Here is a 20,375-nt window from a genome sequence, read left to right on the forward strand (position 1 = left end):
GGTTTTGGTCTGAAAATGTCTTCAATTCATCTTCCTCTTTGAAGGATATTTATTACTGTTTATTGAATTCTAGGTTGGCAGTTATTTCCTTTTCGTACTCTAAAAATGTTGTTCCATTATTTTATTGATTCCATCATTTCTGTTGACAAATCATCTGTATGATTATTATTCCCTTTTAAGGAACAATGTCTTTTTCTTCTGGCTGCTTTTATGATTTTCACTTTGTATTTTGTTTCTAGCAGGTTAATTTTATTTATAAGTGTAATTTTCTTTGTATTCTACTTGGTGTTCATAGAACTTCTTGAATCTGTGGCTTCAGTTTTCATCAGTTTTAGAAAATTCTTAGCTTTTATCTCTCCTAATATGGCTCCTGTCCTATTCTCTTTTCTCTTCTCAGAGAGACTTCAAGTATACATATTGTTAAGCTTTTCACTATGCTTCATATGTCTCTTAGCTTCTTTCTATATTTTCCATCTTTTTATGTCTCTGTTTCAGTGTAAATACTGTGTAAAGACATGCTTAATGTTCAGCAAACCTCTGTCCTTCTGTGCCCAATTTGCTCTTAACCCCATGTACTAAGTTCTTAATTTCAGTTATCCTACTTTTTAGTGTAGAAATTCCAAATTACTATTATTAGATTCTAGTTCTCTGTTAAAATTCTCCCTCTTGCTATCTGTTTTCTTAAATACATTCATCTAGTTTTTTTTTTTAAGTCTGTGTCTTCTAACTCAATATCTGTATCACTAGTTTTTCTCTTTTTCCTGTAACCTGATATGCCTGGTAATTTTTTATTGAATTCTGGACTTTGTATAGAAAAACTCACAGGGGCTCTAGAAGATGTTTTCTTCCTCCATAAAGGATTTACTTTTTCTTTTGGCAGGTACTTAGGTAAGGGGCAGATCACTTTAACCAAATCAGGGATTAATTTAATGCTGAGTTTCCGTCTTTGTAAAAGCCTTTCTATTCCTGTTTCACCATTATCTTTACGACATAACCCTTCAGGGGTTCCAGTTAAAACCCTTGGGTGTTTATTGGGCCTTCTCTCTTTGGCGGACTCTGAATTCAAATTTTTTTCTTTCCAGCCTCACAGAACTGCCAAAGTTCTCCTCAGCTTCTTACCTACCACTTTCTACTTGACATCTCAGTGTTTCATCCTCCACTGAATTGGGCATAGGCCTCAAAAAGGAAAATAATGCTGAAACTCAGAGTCACATTTACCTTCTCTCTGGAATCTGAGCCACTCAAATGTTTTGGTAGCTCTCTGATGACTTCAGCAGATTTAAAATAAGATTTTTCTTTTTTAGCTCTTCTTGGCAGGAGAGTTGTTCCCATATAAACTCATCAGTCATAGCCAGAAGCCAGGAATTTAATTTTTAAGAATAATTTCCAAGAAATCATAGTATTCATATAGATTCTCCTGACTATAGATATTTCTGGTTGTTGAAAATCAGAATCCTCCTTATTTTCTAATTCCACAATTGCTATCCGGTGTAATTTCCTTGATTATGAGACAATTGAGTCTGAAATAGAAGAGTATATATTAGTCTCTAGTTGGTAATGTGGGAAGCCACACATCTATATAACCCATCTCCAGTGTCTTTTATATCTTCTTATATAACACTGTATTATAATGTAACTATTTGTTTACTTCTCCATCTCTTCTGTTGGACTGGGGGCTGGAACTCTGCTGTATATACCTTTATATTTTCATTGTCTACAACAGTGTCTAACATTTAGAAGGTACTCAGCAAATGCTTTCAGAATAAAGGGTTCTAGATAAGGTTAATATGGTTATTTATGTAGATGGATAATACCCTTTAACTTCTCATTAGCAGTAGTTTGAATTCAAAAAGGTTATTTTTCTGCCCTGATTTTGCCCACCTTTTGGATGAGTACCCTATTTAAAGTCTGCAGATTCCCATAAATTGAATACACTCAGGGGGACCTTTGGGTTCTCTGGGTATTGAGACAGTGGAAGAGACTAATAATGACACAGTGTAAGATGGGGAGAGACTGGACAGCACGGACATTTCTAAATGACTGTCAGGGGATTCGTGCTCATCTTTGCCAGTATCCATCTCTGAATTTAAGTTCAGAGTTGTAGAAAATGTACAACAGAACAAATAAGGAATGTATGCTCTCCTGGAATCCTGATCCATCCAGCCCTGTGCGCTGGTTCTGGCTCCAGCCAACTTCCTTCTATACCTGGCCTCCTTCACTTTTTATTGGCTTACGACATGCCTGAGGACACTTAGGTTTTGTTTGAATCAGGTATATATTTTTTGCTATATAACTAAAAGTTAAAATTATAGTCATATTAGATAATACTGTATCAGATTATTCGTACAAATGAATACCTCACCTACTTTGCTTTCATTCCAGATGACTGACATCTGAATTCCACTAAATGTGTAGTGAGTATTTTTCTCTATTTGAAATTAAAGTTGGACTTATTTAAATTAAGAATTTGATTTACTGACAGATATCTTACTCTCTTTCAGGTTCAGATCTTTCTTCGTGCTTAGCATTTGGTATTTCCAATAACTAGAACCAACCAAGAGCTGTTAGTAACAGTTGCATGGACTTCCCTTTACTGATTTTCATATGCCCCAGAATTATACCACCCCATGTTTAAACGATGGAAATCCAAAGAATTCTTGTCTTTATTCCCTAACATTGCCTGTCTACAGCATACTACTGGTCAGTTCTACGTGTTTCCTACCTAACATGCCCAAATCAAAGCCAAATAAAATATCTTCTTCAAACTTTTCTGACTCCCAGTTTTAGAAATAAAAAAATATATATCTGAGATTCCAGCTTCTGTTAATGATAGACTAGCTTGATCATCTATAGGCAATAATGATGAAATGTGGACAATTTGAAAGTATTGGAGAGTAACCAAAAGCAAGCAGAAACTGAATAAGCCTAACCTGGAAAGACAATGAATGACATTTGTTTATGGGTTTTATCTGAGTGCATTCTCTAGTCTTGTCAAGGACCCAAACAGAAGGTGTCAGAGGATGGAGTTCAAGGCCAACAGAACAACTAGAAAATTAGAGGGAAAAATCCAGTTAAAAAAAATTACTGTACATGTGAAGAAATAGGAAAATGTGATACTTCCTCAAGGGGAAAAATAAAGTCAATATGAACAGACCCTGAGATGACCCAGATGTCACAATTAGCACAGTGACTAAAGCATCTGTTAAAAATATGTTCAAGGACTTTAAGGAAGATATGCACACAATGAATTCACATATGGGGAATTTCAGCTAAGAAATAGAAACTAAAAAAATGACCAAATGGAAATTCCAAAGCTGAAAAAGAACAATACTGGAATGGAAAATTTACTGAAGGGGCTTAACGTTATATTGGAGACAACAGAAGAAAGTCATTGAACTAGAAGATCAATAGGAATTATCCAATCTGAAGAACGGAGAGAAAAACAATTAAAAGATAACACATATCTTAGGTGAAGGCAGGAAATAAAAGTGTGGCAGAACTGAAGTGAATGCCCAGGGCTCATACTAGCAATTAATTCTGCAAAGAAAAACAAAACAAAACAAAACAACCAAAACCTGGATTTTGAATATCTAATCTTTGCAGTGTTTCTTAAAGGGTGAGAGGGAACCTAGTATTTGATTTCAAAGTACATAGTGTGTTTATCTTGGTTTTCATAAGGTCATTTCTCTTATGTGGACATCAGTTTCTTAGTTTTATGTCCTCTTCCTCTTTTTCCCCTCATTCCTGCCCATGGCTAATGGCCTATTCCTTCTGTGTGCCATATTCAGCAACCAGGTAACTATAAAATAGGAGACAACTTTTGACAGTAGACTAAGGCAAAGGAAGCATGTGGAATGGGTCATCATACAAGGTTCCATTCTTACGTGGCTTGCCTTTTGATGTATTCTCCTGTTGTATTCCACTTTAATTGTAATTTTTTAATTCTTGATATATCAAATCATAGTGAAGCATTTAGTTATTTTTAAGCACTAGTCTCTCTTAAGAATCTGTGAATACCAAATGCCAAATGATATTTCAAAAGAGGTGTATTACTGATCCCTCTAGACAACATTCTGTTTCTTTTGGTTTACACTTTGTAGGTGTTTCACCAAAACTAATGGCACTTTCAGCAGTAGCCCCCTTCCTGTGGTTCCAGTGGTAGCACCTTATCCTCAGGATGGTTTGGAAATGAAGCCCCTCAGTCACATGAAGATGCCTGTATGTCTGGCTTCCACAACCCCCGACTGCGGCCAGTTACCTGAGGAGAGCGTCAAGGATGATGCGGCACCAAGACCTGCTCAACGTACTTGCTGTCAGGACAGTAGGAATGAGATCAACTCTGATTCCACAGATGCAGCAGAGTTCAACAGAGGTACAGGGAGACATAACATTTAAGTTTCAGATAGTCTTCAGTTAGCTAAAGATAAGGGAAGTTGATGCAGATGTGTTCTTTCTGTGATTAATTCACATATTTCTTAAGAGACTGGGTGAGAGTGTTGGATACTTCAGTAAAAGTTGACTAAGTTAAGGATTCTTTGAAATTTTGTTATTATCCACCTCTTTCACCTCAGGCTGTTAATCCCATTACATTTTGGAAAATAAATCCAAATAGGCTTTGATTCAATTTGTACCTGGACAGTGGACTTGCTGGAAGAATGCATTTTGTGGTCACGGGCCTCCTTTTCTTTTGAGTTGATTCTGGAGTTGTAGCCTTTCTTTAAGGTGGTTATTTTGGGGTTTTTAAGGCGTTTGCTTTAACCCTCAGATGAATTGTATAACTGTTCATGAGAGCTCAACTTTATTTTAAACGTTTTATACCTATTGTCTCCCTCAAATTCAAACTAAATATGACTGGGCTCTACTTTTACTCATTATTCTTTCTTTGTTGCTCAAAGTAATGTGTTTAGACTGCTGTATAAAAATCAGCCTTTATCGTTTCATAATGCTCCCAAACCTTTTTGTTTTTCAGGAGACAGCTGTGTCCATTCAGAAACAGAGAACAAAATTTTAAGTTGGAATCCTCTTATTTTGCCATCTGTTTCAAAGGACTGTACTGAAAAGACAACATGGTCTCCTCCTGTTGTTCCATTAGACAGCCCTTCAGGGGCTCTTCAACAACCCCAGGAAAGCTGAGGATGTGCACGTGACTAGTCACATTCCCACTTCAAGCCAGTAACTGCACAAAACAGGCCTGGGGATGGACTGTGTGAAAGACGTTAATTCAAATCAGAGAAAAATCATTATTTATTTTTGTAGTAGTGATGTCATGTGAATGTATCTTAAAATGTGTGCCCTTTTATATTATTTATGCCTTAAAATTTTCCCTCCCTATCCCTTCCTCCCCCCTCAGTAGGAAAACCTAGTTTTACATCGTTTTCAATCACCTGAGAACAATTGGGATCATTCCATGTCTTCCAAGAATCTCAGTGACAATGAGAGCTCCTCCTGCAAGGACCCAGCCTATTGGCTGATTCAGCAAAAAGGGAATGGTGCAGGCCATGCGAGGTTTTCAGATGGAAAGCTGTCTTCAGTATTGTATTATCACACTTTCTGAGAACATATTGAAATCAACCACAGTCATAACCTGCTGTTCATAACAGCAGATCTCTTCTGAATTGTATTAGTGCCTTCCACGAAAGTGATGGCTGACCTGTTGACGCACTCTCCTCTCTGTCTGCACCTGGGTCCAAGTTAAGTTCGGTTTTCCAGGCGCTGACCATACACGGTGTCAGGGACATGGTTGAGGTCAAGGTCTAGTTGGGTTATTGCAGAGAGGGAGCCGAGGCCAGGGAGAAGAAGAAGGCCTTTAAAGTCAAACGGCTTTAAAATTGCATGTGTTTATAAAAGGGTCACCGTGGGCCTATTTTGACTGTGTCTGAGAGTAGGAACAAAATAAGATTTAAAGTGGTGACTTGAAGAGAGATTCGTGTTTTTAGAAGAAAGGGGAGGGTTTCAAGGGAGCCCATCTTGGCAGAAGCTCTGCCATTACTGTTGTGCTCATGGTACCGCACCACCTGAAAATCATTTTCTAACTGCCAACATGGGCAATACCTGGAAAATGTGAGTGTCAGGAAAGACTTAATTTGGAGGGAAAAGGGGGTATGGTTTGAAATTTCCTGACGTTCTTTCAAAATGTCATCACCGTAAATACCATGTTTCCCCGAAAGTAAGACCTAGCCAGACAATTAGCTCTAATGCATCTTTTGGAGCAAAAATTAATACAAGACCTGGTATTATTTTACTATAATATAAGACCAGGTCACTATAATATAAGACCGGTCTTATATTACTTTTTGCTCCAAAAGATGCATTAGAACTGATTGTCTGGCTAGGTCTTAAATTTAACTAAAGCTTTGGTTAGCAGAGCTCATAACTCACAGTTTCTGCTGCGTCTGAGTGACAGAGGGCACTTACTTGCAGCTGTCTCTGGAAGGCTTTTCTTCTCCACATCTAAACAAAAAAAAAAAAACGAAAAACAAAAAAACCCCCACAAATACATTGTAAGTATGCCTAATAGCTGGGGTCCAGCTTCAGTGGATCACTGCTCCTTTTGAGATTGTGCATCCCTTTGGGGAAAGAACCTGAAAATGGTACTCTTTAAAAGAGTCCAGCAGTTCCAGCATAAATGAAAAAAATTTAGTTTCCCGGAAATTGCAGTGAAATAGACTAGAATACTATGTTAATCAATCTTCTATATAAGTGCATCAATATTCCCTTCCATATGTCTATATATGTTATAAATAGAACTGTTAGTGAAATGCGCTGTTGAAGCTGAGTCGCTATGTAAGGGTTCCTGCAAGTAGAATGTCATGAAAATGATTTCATGGTCAGGTATGAGGGGTGCTATAGAATTCATGTTCTCCATTCCAGGTGTCCATGCCTATACTGGATATATTCTTCACGTTGCGTAGATGCAATTAGTTTTGGAGGGGGATGGCTGCATCCCTGACTTCTGTGACTAGCAAAGGACAAAGTCCTCATACACAGAATATGAAAACATACCCCATGCTTGCCAGTCAAGTTACAGCAATGCTGTCACAAAGCAAGTTTTAGAAAACTGGGGAGTCAATGTTTGTAGGCATTTTGATTCAGGAAACAGGTGTCTTAGCATGAGCCTTAGGTCATAAACTGCTTTTAAAGATTGAGTTTCAATGTGGGATTTGTCCACCAGGAAGAGAAAATGACTTTACCGTTAGGGCAATCTCATCGTGGACTGCTTTATTTATATTATTAGTAACGCTGTTTTAAGTGTTATCCCTTTTATTGTATTTTATTTATAAAAATGCCTTTATATATTGAGATATATAAATATAAATATAACTATCTATATAGTTGCCTTTATGTTTAGGAGTTATGAGTTCTCCCTAACCATGAGTTGTGCTGAACTTTGATGCCCCTGCACAGTCACCAAAATCAGTTCTGCCTAAATGGCACTTCACCAGGAAGCCAGGGGAACGTAGTACAGGGCGGGAGGTGTCACCACCATTCGCGGGGTAGCTGCTGTGGACCAGGCACCGCTCAGAGCTCGTTACTGCTGTCTCATTAACCCTCACAACAAACCAGCAGAGTAGGTGTTCAAGCCCCACATCTCACAGCCGCAGAGCCTGCATTTGAACCCAGCTGACGTGGAGCCGGAATCTGAACCCCTTCCATTTTCCATGCTGCTTTCCAAAAGCATTGTGGTTCACTCTTCTCATGGAACCAGTCATGCTCCAGTCCACCCCTGCTGTGAGGATCCTCTGACGCTCTTAACTCTACAGCTAGAGAAGCCGCCCTTCGTCCTCCATGGGCAGAGCTCCGGGCTTGTCCTTGGTCTGCTTGCAGTCCACATTTCTCCCTGTGAGCGCCCCCAACCCCGGAATCTGATCTTCACCTGGCTTAGTGACCTGTAGTTGGCCAGGCCTCTTCATGTTCCTCCTCACCTTAGAAGTCCCTGTGATTCTTTGTTTTAGGTTTAAACTCCCCCCACTCCTGTCATTTCACTATCTCCTGTTTTCCTTCTTTCAGTTGTGCACTGGTGGTCTGGTGATAGGTGATAGTCTGGTGGTGTAGAGGATGTAAGTTAAATTGCAATGTTTTAAACCTTTAGAAGTGGTCTTTTAAAAGCGTTTCTTCCTGGGTTTCGTTTTTGTTGAATGAGTCTGAAGCCCAGTACATCCGTGTTAAGCCAATCATGTCGCAAAGCTCATTCCGGCTGCAGGACTGCCAAGAAGTTCATTTTATGAGGGGATGTCACCTGTGTCACTCTCTTTAAAGCAATGACTTGGAGACGCATGTTCTTGTATCATATTGAAAAGTATGTTTTATTTTCCTTGAAGTTGTAATAGTGTGTTTGACATTGTACATATTTTAAGTGCTGTAGCTTTGACAGGTTTTATTTGGTTGATAGGATTTTCTGTTAAAAGAATGCTGCTTTCATGTAGAGTGGCAGTGAAGGCAGGGGGCTCAGATACGCCCTGTTTGTATAAAGCTGCTTATAGCTTGTGATGGGGTGGGTGTGTATCTCACTCCGAAATTCTTTGGAACCTCCGCCCCTGAAGACCCCCTGTGTGCATCTAAGAGCCAAGCGAGTCAATCCCTTCTGACTGCAGAGATCGAGGCGCTGCAGGAGCAGGACCTAGAACAAGTGTCTTAGGGGGAGGTTGGGAGAACACCTGAGCCTGGAGCTGAGCTGTGTCAACAGGCAGACCCCTGAGGGGCAGTCAGTGTTTCTTTGGAAGGATCGAGGGGGGTGGGAAAGGAGCATAAGGAGAATGTGGAGGTGTGGTCCCTCCTCCCACGGCTCCTGTTTACCATCAACCTAGAGCGACATCTGTATGAGCTCCAGGGTAGAATGTAGCCTCTTCAAGAAGCAGCTTTGTTTCACTGCCCTAAAAAAAAAAAAAAATGTCTGGGCTCCTTTGACTAGAAAGCCAATGGGGTCTTTTGCATGGGGGTGGAGCCTTATGTTTTATTCCCCATATTTAAATGAGGCTTCCATAAGGCTTAGCCCCAGTCCTGAGAGCTCTGAGGGAACTCGAAACCCCTTTTCGAATAAAGTCTAAATCTGTGAGAACCTAAGAAGCAACTTCAGTTTCTGTCAGTTTTCTGTCTCCTTTCAAGGCGCCACTTTCCTTATTCCTGGCAAGACCATCCCTTGGCTCTTGCTGTTTCTCCTCTGAGTCCCCTGTGGAGCCAGCTCTGAGACTTGACTCTTCTAGTCAGTCGAACAAGCATTCATTTGTGTTTCACCCAAACTTCAGACACACACACATACACACTCGGAGCCAGTGAGTCATGCTGGCAGCTGACAGACTGTGACTTTGGAACAGCCCAGGTCCCCTGTCAGCCAGCTCCCCCAGGCCTGGTGGCAGGCTGCATCTGCAGTACCTCTGCCCTGTCTTGTCACAGACTCCTGGAGTCTAGCGACTGCGCCCCTTTCACCACTGCAGACTCGGTGATATTCCTACGCCAAAGGTAGGCGACAAAGACCTGGGATTGGCACCTGGCTCTGCTACCAGCCCTGATTAAGCCTGTCCTATGATAGAGGCATGTGTCCTTGGGGAAGGAATTTGAGACGAGGAAAGTAAAGAACGACAAGACCACGTCTCGTGCTGCAGTGGAACGAAGGGAACACATGCCTACATGTCGTGCTTCCTCGCAGTAGGAGAACCTGGGGCCCACCTGAACCTGTGATCAGGCTCTCCCTGGGGGAGTTGCAATTGAAAAGACCTTCTACTAGTGAAAGCATCAGGTATGATTTATTTAGGAATTACTCAGTTCACAGACTTCGGAAGCAGCTAACTTGCTCATACAGCACCAGCGACTGCACCCAGAACCATCATTCTCACTGGCCCTCGGACTCCCCGCTGGTCTTTTCTCCAAATGTGTGCCTTCCTTGTCTTTCCACCTCAGTCTCCCACAGCTGGGCTTGGACTTGCCTTGTAACCAAGTCTAGATGCACCACAGCTGAGCCTTGCACATCTATAAAGGCTGGGTAGTGAGTGGGGAAGAGGTAGCTGGTGTCGTAGCTACCTTGGTTTTAAAACCAAATATGACAGAGGGGATCTTTCCACCCCCCACCTGTCTCCCTGAGCATATTTGCACCTTCCTCGGGGGGCTCACGGGGTCGCAGTCACTGTAATGGTGACATTTACTGGCACATCCATGGATTCTTGTGCAGGATCTGAACCTGGGATGGTGGATGGTGTTTCGATGCCTAAAAGAAGAGACATGAACAAAGGAGAGAGAGATGCTTTGCGGGTGTACCAGATTGTTCTCAGAGGACGAAAGAGACCGAGCATCATGGATAAAACACGAGTAAACTTTGGGAAAAAGTTGTGCTTACCTGCCTGTGCCTCAGGGCCTTCCATTGAATCGCTATGTGGGTGACTTTGCTCCCTGAGGGCGAAGTGGGAGAGTAAAGTTAGTGACCACAATTCCCTTCCAGTTAGGGGAGTCATGACCCCCCAGCATGACGGGTTCTGTACTCACATGGGAGCAAGCAGTTGACCAAGGCCTGTAGGAAGAAAAGGAAAAGGTGCATTACGTGAACAGCCCAGCCGAGGTCAAAGAAGAAGAGCCCTTCCTTCCTCATCGGCTCCATACGAGAGACGGAATCCAGACGGGGATGGCCCCAGACACCCGAGGTCGGGGTTGGAGCCCCACCCGATGTCTTGCATTGGGGAAATGTCACAGAAGAGCCCAAATTTCCTGCCGGGGGGGGGGGGTCAGTGTCTGCACCTCCTTGGGATAGGTAGTGATGTGACCACCTTGTGGGGTCAAGCAACCCCACCTTCAGCTTCCCACTCACAGGGGAAAGTCTCCGGGTGCCGGGCAGCATACTGGAACACTAGCAAAGAGGCCACCGTTGCCACCACCATTCCTGTGCCTGCTGCACCCAGCACTGCTGGATAAGCGCTGAAGGGGGGGTCCGCTGGGAAGGGAGAGCTCTGGTTGCATGGGGTAGGTTTAGAGCCACAGCTGAACTTGGCAGCAGTGGCTTGTCAGGCAGCGAGCAGGCAATGCCCTGCTCTTCCAGTCCCCCTTCCCCTGACGGGAGGGGTCAAGAGCAAGGCTGCACCCAGAGAACCTGGAGACCAGGTCTCTCCCAAGAAAAGAGGTGCTTTTTGTGCCTGGTGCTCTTGAGATCTGAGTCCCCAGCCAGTCCCCTATTTCTGGCACAGAAGGCAGCAGGCCAGTTATCTGGGCAGCTCAGGGCTGAAGGGACGGATACCATAAATGAGGAATTCCCAGGAGAGAGAGAGCAGCAGGAAGCTGAGAGCCCCCCTGTGCCCCAGGAGAATGAGACTGAGGCACAGAGTTGGGCCCCTACCCTTACTTAATCTCCACCTTCCCTATTTCTCCTGATTCAAGTTCAGCTATGGCTCCTCCACCTAGACCTGAGGCCTCCGAGGGAGGATGGGAAAGAGGAGTGGAGAGTCCCTGAGGAGAAGTTGGAGGAGAGGACCAAGATGAGGAATGGAGGAATCAGTAAGAAGGAAGCAAAGGAATGGAGTAGAGGGTGCCCTGTGACGAGGAAGATGAACCCGGGCTCAGTTTTGTGGAGAAAGAGGTGAACATCGCGTGGCCCCAGCACCTGGTATCTTCACCTCAGAGGGATGTCCAGTTGTGTGGTGATTCAGAGCCAGGACTCGGAAGGCGTAAAGGACCCCTGGGTCCAAGCCCCCCAGCCGCCGGGTCCTACTCTCTGGCTCGATGTCACCAGCAGCTGTCTCCCAAGCCCCAGCTCCTGGGCCTGGGACACTGGCCCTCCGCTGCACCAGGAAGCCTGTCAAGTTCCCGGGGCCTCTGATGGCCCATTGCATCTGCACCTCCCTCCGGTGTCTGCCGTAGGTCAGGCTGCTGATGGTGACGTTGGGAGGAGCTGGATACCCTGGGGGTGAGGGTGGGGACACGTGCAGCTCGTGCACACCCAGCGCCACAGGTACGTGTGCGCTTGTGCGCTCAAGTTAGTTCCAGTTATGTTGAGAAAGAGCTAGGAAAGGCCCTCGACTGGGGTGTGTGGACTTGACCAGTTCTGTGTAGTTTGGGTCTGTGTTACCCTAGACTTCCACTTCTAGGCCTCAGTTTCCTCATCTATAAACCGAGGAAAAGATTATTCTGACCCATGGAGTTCTGTTTGCCTGTACTGAAGGGTACATGCGATTCCCGTTCACTAGCCAATCTAGATTCGTGCCTTTGAGGTCCTGACTGTGCCTGAGGGAACTCACAAGTCCAAGTTCTGGAGCAGGAATTCCAATGCCTTGTTCCTACAGGGCTGTGTCTGCAGGTCTCCCCCCTGGCCACACAAATGCACGCACGCCCCCACCACACTCACTCAGGACCTCCAGCTGGATGCTCTGACTGCTGCTGCCCAAGGTGTTGTGAGCCACACAATGGTAGGTGCCCCCGTGGTGAGCTGGGTCAGCAGCCTGGATTCCAAGGCGGAGCTGGGTGCCCTCGTGGTGCAGCATGAACCCAGAAGGGCCTGGTTCCACCGGCAAGTGCTGGGGTCCCAGCCAGAGGAGCTGGGCAGGCGGCATGCCTCCCAGGAGGGCACACGCCAGCCAGGCCTCTCCCCCCTCCAGCACTGACACCCAGGCCTCAGCCACTGCCAGCTGTGGGGCTTCTGTGGAGACAGAGACAGTAAGGTTGGGAGATGTCCCCTGCACCTGGGCTAGTGGGGAGGCTCGAGGGCAAGGTGCTGGCATCGGCGGAGGGGAGGAGAAAGAACAGACGGGGCTGTGGAGTTGACGATGTAGCTTGTCTCGGGCCAGGCTGCCTCCGCTTTCAGGTTTCCATTCTATGCCCGATTCCTGTCACAACCTGCTCCGAAGCTTAGTGATAATGTTTTCCTCCACGCTCTTCACAGAACTCCAGGCTCAGCTCCTGCTGGTGGGGTCCCCACCAGTGGGGCCCCTGCCTTATTCATCTCAGTGTTGACCTCCTCCCTCCCAGCACATGGCACCGGGCCTCCTTCCCCTGTGGCTACCACCTCCCTCCTTGCCCAGGGCTGGGCCCACAGCAGGTACTTGGTTTTTATGGACTGACTCCTAAAGACCCAGTTTCAGGTGTCAATTGAACACCTTGCGGTGGGATTTCCAGCTCCGAGGCTGAGTAATAAGGGAAGAGCTTCAGGTGGAGGACCTTCTTAGAGCCCCTGAAAACGTGCTGGTCCCCAAGCCTTGGAGACCAAGACAGGACTCATTTTGTGAGAATTGTTATATGTGATGGCTCCTCTACTTTTCTCACATTTTTACTTCGATATTTAATTCATTTTCTTGAATTGTCAATAAATGGGCCTGACAGGGCCAGGGGAAGACAGAGAAAGAAACCAGACGAAAAACAACTAGAGGGAGTGAGAGAGGTAGAGACCGACCTCTGACACCTGAACCATTAATTCAAGTCAGGAATATAATCAGGTGCCTCTTATGCAAATTGACGCAGGTGAAGCAGACAGACAGAGCCCCTCATTGGCCAGTGGGTGTCCCCCCCACATGTGACTGCTGAGCACTTGAAATGTGGCTCGTCTACTCTGAGATGCGCTGTAACTGTAAATATACACCCCAGATTTTGAAGACAGTCGGAGAAAACCAATGTAAAATATCTCATTAATTTTCCATTACCCATTGAAATGATCATATACTGGATATAGCAAGTTGAACAAAATGTTTCACCTTTTTCTTTTTGCTTTTGAAAAATGTGGCTACTAGAACATTTAAAATTGTACATATGGCTCACATGATATTTTCATTGGACAACAGAGACGTAGACTAAACCCCCTTATTTTATGGATCAAAAATCCTTGAGTCCCTGGGAGGTGAGGTGACTCAGTCTCTTGACTCACTTTGCATTCCAGCCCCGCAGAGCCAGCCCCGCAGAGCCCTTCACCCTGATTCCAAAGGGCTGCTCCCCCGACCCCAGCCCCAGGACCCAGTCAGTCACCCCCACTCACCCAGTTGCAGCCGGCAGTGGGGGTCCGGGACCCTGAGTGGGTGAGTGCCCCTGCAGATGAACTCTCTGCCAGCCAGATCTTCCTGGGCCTGCAGGACGTGGACTGCCAGCGAGGGGCTGCTGCTGCCCAGGGGCTGCTGCTGGCCATCCAGCCAGCTCAGCAGGGCAGGGGGCTCACCTCCAGGCCACTCGCAGCTCAGCATGATGAACTGGTCTTCGGTCGTGGCCATGGTCCGGCACGTGGGCCTCCGGAGGGGTTCCCCTGGTCGGGAATAAATGGCTCAGCATGGCCCTGCAGGGGGCGGAGGGGCTCGGCAGGGCTACCGCATCCCTCGCACCTTCATTTATTGCTTCCCTCCCCATTCCTCCATTTACTCAGTCACTCATTTATTTGTTCATTTATCATTTATTGAGAGCTGACCATGTACCAGGGAAAGAGTGGGAACAGACACTAAGCAAACAATTAGAGTATAATTTGATCAGTGCTGGAGCACAGGTAGGAAGACAAGCTCTCTGGGGCTTCGGGGAGGAGGACTTTGAAAACAAGATAACGTTTGAACTTGGTCTTGGTAGGTGGGTAGGAGTTTTCAAGACGGAGAGCAAACTACATTCGAGACCAGCAAGCAATCGAGGAGTAGAAGTAAAGTGTGAGGTGGGTGAGAGCCTGCTGACCCTGCAGGCTGGGGGACAGCTAAGGGAGTGTCCCAGGGCTCCAAGACCAAACTGAGGCAGACAGGTCACGTTGTAGGTGGAGACTAGGGCTGGGTGGAGAGAAGGTGAGACGTGGGGTCTGGCTGAGAACGGCCCACCTCCTTGTTACATGGAGAGTCTCCCAGTCGCGTTGCGGAGTTTGTGGTGTGGGCTCCACCCCCGATCCCAGGGCCCCTCCCATCTCTCCCCTGACCCCTACCCACTCCTCTGCCCAGGAGGTCAGAGCCTTGCTCTTTCCTGTCTCCACTCACACAGGGTGATCCTGCAGAGGGCAAGAAGTGCCAGGGCTGGGTGCTGGCCAGTGCAGGTGAAGACACTGCTGTTGGCCAGCGGGGTGGCTGCGTGACTCCAGGTGACGTTGCTGAGGGCAGCAGGGCCAGTTCCCTGGGGCCCTTCCCACAGCAGCTGGGCAGCGGGAAGGCCCCCAGGCCAGGTGCAGACCAGAGTCACAGCCCCGAAGGTGGGGAGCACTGCACAGGAGGGCTGCCCCTCAGGGGGGTCTGGGAGAGAAGCAGTTTCAGATGGGGCTGGAGCAGCCCCCAGGCCCCGCTGGGAGGCCCTGGGGGCCAGAGGTGTCAAGGTGGGGAAGTAGGGAGAAGTGGGTGAGCAGGGAAAGATTAATCCCTCTGGTGAGCAAAAGGCTGAGCTCTCAGGTCAAGGGGCAGTGGTTTGGGAGGCTGGGCAGGAGGTCAGAGTCCCTGGGGAGTCCCAGAGGCCCCTATGGAAGCCCCCAGCAGGGAAGTGAGCCCATCTGCCATCTGTATCCCGGACACTTTGTTTCACTGTCCTCGCTCTACCCTTCTCTGTGCCTCAGTTCATTCCCTGGGGCTGCAGAAATAATCACTTGAGGGTGGGGTGGGCATGTCTATAGGGTCAGGGGGTGCCCCTCTCTCTGCCCCTCCCCATGTATTTTTAGCCTCTCTCCCTCCTCTGGACCCTATCTGTTCCCAGACCTGCCTCCCCCACCTTCTGCCCCACTTTACACAGTTGCCTGGAGTCTGCCAGAGCAGGGTCTGTAGGGGCCCCTCCCCATCCACTCACAGTAGATGGTAAGCTGGACGGTGGTCTGTGTGCGGGTGTCCAGGCGGCTGTTGTGGGCCAGGCAGGTGTAGAGGCCTGTATGGGCACGGCTGGTGCTGGTGATGGTGTAGGTAGGCCCCGTGTGGACCTGAGTGTGGTCACAGAGCCACACATAGTGACTTGGGGGGTTGGAGGCAGCCAGGCAGCTCAGAGTCACTTCTTCCTTTTCACTGGCCCAAAACCCCTCCTCAGTAAAGTGTGGTGGCTCCACCGTGATCACAGGATCGTCTGGACCATCTGGAGGCAAGGAAGGCCTGTCATACCCACCCAATCTTTATTCCTTCATTCACTCATGTGATTATTGCTCGTCATCTGACAACCACGTATTATGCGCTGACTGTGTCAACCACTACGCTAGGCCCCCCAAGGAACCCAGAGTCCAGGCACAGGCCAATATAGGTGATCAGTGTCCGCGGAGGTGGGCACCAGGCTTTGGGAGCCCTGGAGGTCATCTGTGACTCTGGGACGCTTCCCTGAGGGACCACTGGGTTGGGCTGAGGGCAGGGAACAGGTGCCCACCCTCCCACCTTGCCTGGCATGGAGGGTTTCTCGGGACTGGGACGGTTGGTCCCTCTAGGCTGGAGAGGGAAGAGAACAGGGTGGGACGATGCCAGCAGCCAGCCCTTGACACTTCTTTGGGTCACTTCCTTCCCTTATCTCCCGGGCCGCCTTTCTCCCTGACTCCCGGGGAGGACTGGATTCTCTGCCCTCTTCCATTCTGCTTCTATGTCTTTCCCAGACTGGCTCACCTCTCTCCTGCACAGTCCTCAGTTTACAATTCCCGCAAACTGCCTCCAACAAGACAGACAGGACGCCCTTAGGCCCGGCTCCTTAAGTCCTCTAGGCCAGCACTGCCCAATAGATACATGGCAACCACAGGTGTTTGAAATTTCCTGTAGCCAGATCTTCAAAAGTAAAAATACCCAAACCCAACCAAGCATAAACACCAAAAGGTTTTAATAATTTTGATATTTTTTATTTAACCAAATACTTCGAGAATATTGTCATTTCAGTGTCTAATCGATGTAAAAATTATTGATGAGTTATTTTATATTCTTTCTTTAGACTAAGTCGTCAATCTTACACTCTGAGCACATCTGAGTTTGGTGCAGTCACATCTCGAGTGCTCAAAGCCACACGAGTGGCTTCCATACTGGGCAGTGCTGCTCTAGACCATTGTAGACTTCGTCTTTCACACAAACTTCTGATTTCTTTCAGAAGTTCATTAGCTTTCTGTTCTTGTCTTTACTGAACTAGCTATTCTGGTCTTTTGTCCACTTTTGTATTAGCTTGCCACTTCCTCCTCACTGGCTGTTTTGGAATTCTTTGTATGTTCTGAAAATACTCCTTTGTTTACTATATGTGCTTTAAAGACAAGCTTCTGCTTTCTACCTTCAGGCCCTCCGAAGTCCCTCTTGGGACCAACTTGCTGCCCTCTCTTCCCACTGTGCCCAGGGAGTGGTCTCTGTTTCCTCAGGTTCAGTTGACTCCTGAGAGTCCTTCAGGCAGACTTTCTGGGCCACCCCTGAATTATGGGTAAAATCGTGACTATGAATATATGCACATTTTCCTGAGTAGAGGGGCCCACGACCTTAACAAGGTTTAAAGCTCTTTGTGCTGAAGCCACATTTGGCACCAGTGGGTGCAGTGCCGTGAGGCTGGGTTACTCCTGGGGGCCCTGAGGCTTGTCAGGGGGCCGAGCGTGGGTGGGTAGGTGGATGGGAGTCTTGACCATTCTCCCTACCACCAGTCTGACTCACAGATGACATCCAGGAAAGCTTCATCACTGCTCAGGCGGTTGACAGCGTTGTGGGCACTGCACATGTACCAGCCCAAGTGCATCCGGTTGACTGGGTCCAGCTGGAATAGTCGCTCTGTAACTCCCACCAGGGTCTCCCCAGGGCCTCGGGGTGCCTGGTGCTGCCAAGCAAAGATCACAGGCTCCGTGCCCTCCCGCACTGCGCATGTGGCCACCACGTATGTCCCCTCCACTGGGGACGGCTCACTCAGCCGCACCTGAGGCTTCGATACAGGCACTGGCCAGAGGAAGGAGAGGCCCAATGCTTGTTATTGCAGACCCAGACCATGCCCGTCTGTGTTCGGCAGCCCAGCCCTTTCTAGCTGGAGGCTGGCCTGCCCACTGGCTTGCCGAACACCCCATGTTTCCTCACCCCCTGGAGGCAGGCCCTGTCGAACCTGGGCCCAGCAGGTTATCCCTGGAAGCACATGCAAATAGATGCAAAGCAGCATGCAAAGCAGCTCAAGCCAAGTCCCTGGTTGGGCCCCTCACCTAGTACAGTCAGACTGATGTGGGAGTAGGTGGTGCGCAGCTGGCCTCCAGCCTCGTGCAGGGCCTGGCACAGGAAGTGGCCACGGGCACCCTCCCTTAGCTCCCCCAGCACCAGGCTGCTGTTCCGCAGGCTCACGGTTCCCAGAGCCGAGGCCCCGGCCTCCACCTTGGACTCTGCTCCGTTGGTGACAGCCACAGGTCGGGGAACCAGCGAGCCCAGTGGGGTGAAGCTCCAGAAGACCACCAGGGGTGCAGGCTGGGAGCCACAGGCAAGCTCCACAGAGCTGCCCCTCACTCCCTGGATGGACACCGCGTCCTCATAGGGCTGCCCTGGGGACAGAGTGGCAACTAAGGACATCTGAGCTGTTCTGGGTTATGCTGCACCCCCTCCTTGCCCAGAGCCTCTGTACCTTGTTCTGCAGTCTGAGAGGGTGGGGCAGGGTTTGATTAGACAGCATAAGCACTTTTGGAGTTGGGGGGCAGAGAGTCTCCTGCTTAGCTGTGCGGTAGGAGCGGGCAGGGTGGGGAATCCTTGACTGAGATCAGGGAGTGGACTGGAGCAGACGTTCCCACCCTCATGGGTCAGCAGACCATCTGGAAAGTCTGATGAAAATAGATCCCTGGGCCTCATCCCAGACTAGTGAGTCAGAATCCCCAGGTGGGTCAAGCATCCAGCAATCTGCATTTTTTTTTTTTTTTAACAAGCATCCAGAAGTTAATCTGATGATCAGCCAGATGACACCACAAGAGTCAGGAGATCTGCTGGCAAGTTAGGCTCTGGAGACCTCAGTGTAGGGATTCTAGACCCATCAGCGAAGGGAAGATGACACCAGGCTACCATCAGCCCATCCAGCATTTATTCATCAACTGTTTAATTGATAGTGCCTGCCTAATGCGAAGCACCAGGGTCACAATGAATAATTAGCCACCCCATGGTGGCTCTCATGAAGCTTTCAATTTATCAGCAAGTCAGACGTCCCAGTCATCATGGGGTAAAGCTGTCAACAGGCGTTCTTTTCTGCTGAAGGCCTCGCACAGAACCCAGCGCCTGCCCAAGCACCGTGCTCTCCTGTCCTCGTGGCCAGGTGACTAGAAAGTGCCGACAGCCTCAGCACATGGGGATGAAAATAAGTGCCTCAGAGGACAGCCAAGCCGCAGGATAGGTCACACCAGCTTCCGGTTGCTGAATGCCCCCTGTGGCGAGTGCCAGTCTCGGACTCTGCATATCACTAGCTACTGACCTTAATTGTTACAATAGTAACATCACTTGAAACTCTGAAGCATGAAATCACTTTGTCCAAAAGCACAGTAGGTTGTGGAGTTGTGGCTGGAGCCCCGTCCAACTCCCAGTCTGAGACTCTCCTCACTGCTATCAGCTTCTCCAGAGACAGAAGAGAAGGCAGACATGGAGTTGGAGGGAAGGGATCGAAAGCAAAGTTCTGATGTTCAATTGACCGAGAAGGAAACCACTTAACTCAGAAACTGATTCTTTTCAGTCTCAATAGCTCTCAGGGCCCTGAAGACCATCTGGCCTGGAGGAAACTTTCTGAAACCAGATCTGACCATGTCACTTCCATACTTACAAGGCAACAGTGGCCCTCAGGAGAAACTGCTGCTTTTAGGGTAATGACAGTGCTGTGTTCTGGCCCTGCCTCCCCCATCCGGCACGTCAGTGGTCACTTAGGCTAATGACTAGCAGATGCAGTGGCTACTTCATTCACCAAGTGGCTACACAAGTGCAACAGAAGTCTCCTGAGGAAGAACAATGGGGAGTGAGTGGGGAATGGGCCACCATGGGGGGTGGCTCACCTGAGGTGTCACTCACCTGAGGCCCCCAGGTGCAGAAGGCAGAATGGTGTCAGCAGCAGGAGGCCTGGTGGTCTGCGCAGGGCCCTCTGACCCACCATGGCCCCATCTCCCTGGGTGGCTGCCTGCCTGACGCTCAGGTGCCCTCTCCCCAGAGCAAAGTCCAGCCTTGGAAGGATGGGGGTCTGACTCAGGTTGCCAACCTCAACCCTTCTGACACCTCTCCCCCTGCTCTCCTGTTACCTTCACTGCCCCGATTACGGATGAATTATTTACCAGATGATTCACTCCATCCATAATGCAGAGTTGGGGAGAGCAAGACCTGGCTGGGACGGACCTAGGAGAGCTCCCTGCATTTTTATTTTATGATATGATAAAAATTAGAGAGTCACTGAGATATAGTTGAAAAAGGCCCCAACCTCATCATGTCCAACCACCTCCCCAGTGCAGGATCCCTGCCTGCAGCCCTCCGGACTTTAGGGTCCCTGAGGTTTGTTCAAACACACCTCTAAGTGGCCTTCGTTCCCTCTGTTTTCCTAACGATCTGTTAGGA

General features: G+C 48.0%; 2 protein-coding genes across 10 annotated transcripts in view; one reads left to right on the forward strand and one right to left on the reverse strand.

Annotated features, from left to right (window-relative positions):
- CDON (cell adhesion associated, oncogene regulated) overlaps positions 1-9,067 on the forward strand; it is a 95,091-nt gene extending 86,024 nt beyond the window's left edge. For 4 of the 7 annotated variants that reach the window (XM_074321820.1, XM_019710508.2, XM_074321819.1 and 1 more), the window contains 2 exons: positions 4,101-4,372; positions 4,970-9,067. In XM_074321820.1, the coding sequence (XP_074177921.1) occupies positions 4,101-4,372; positions 4,970-5,133 (436 nt within the window). In that variant the 3' untranslated portion in view covers positions 5,134-9,067. Of the gene's footprint in view, positions 1-2,382; positions 2,415-2,501; positions 2,766-4,100; positions 4,373-4,969 lie in introns of those variants that run through there. The other 3 variants (XR_012492769.1, XR_012492771.1, XR_012492770.1) reach the window with 2 other exon arrangements.
- Positions 9,068-9,724: 657 nt separating this feature from the next.
- Positions 9,725-19,954, reverse strand: VSIG10L2 (V-set and immunoglobulin domain containing 10 like 2). Of its 3 annotated transcripts, none has more exons than XM_074321823.1 (13): positions 19,842-19,954; positions 18,017-18,346; positions 17,487-17,762; positions 15,688-15,963; positions 14,898-15,146; positions 13,937-14,197; positions 12,320-12,610; positions 11,579-11,875; positions 10,793-10,915; positions 10,474-10,498; positions 10,328-10,380; positions 10,087-10,198; positions 9,725-9,963 (listed from the first exon to the last, which is right to left on the reverse strand). In XM_074321823.1, exons 1-12 carry the CDS (start codon positions 19,921-19,923, stop codon positions 10,101-10,103), a joined length of 2,361 nt encoding a protein of 786 aa, XP_074177924.1. In that variant the 5' UTR covers positions 19,924-19,954; the 3' UTR covers positions 9,725-9,963; positions 10,087-10,100. The 3 variants fall into 3 exon arrangements, with proteins under 3 accessions (XP_074177924.1, XP_074177923.1, XP_019565973.2); XM_074321822.1 differs by having other exon boundaries at positions 9,725-9,972; XM_019710414.2 differs by having other exon boundaries at positions 9,725-10,198.
- Between the last annotated feature and the right edge of the window lie 421 nt (positions 19,955-20,375).

The sequence above is a fragment of the Rhinolophus sinicus genome, linkage group LG16 (assembly GCF_036562045.2).
Source record: "Rhinolophus sinicus isolate RSC01 linkage group LG16, ASM3656204v1, whole genome shotgun sequence".
NCBI lineage: Eukaryota > Metazoa > Chordata > Mammalia > Chiroptera > Rhinolophidae > Rhinolophus > Rhinolophus sinicus.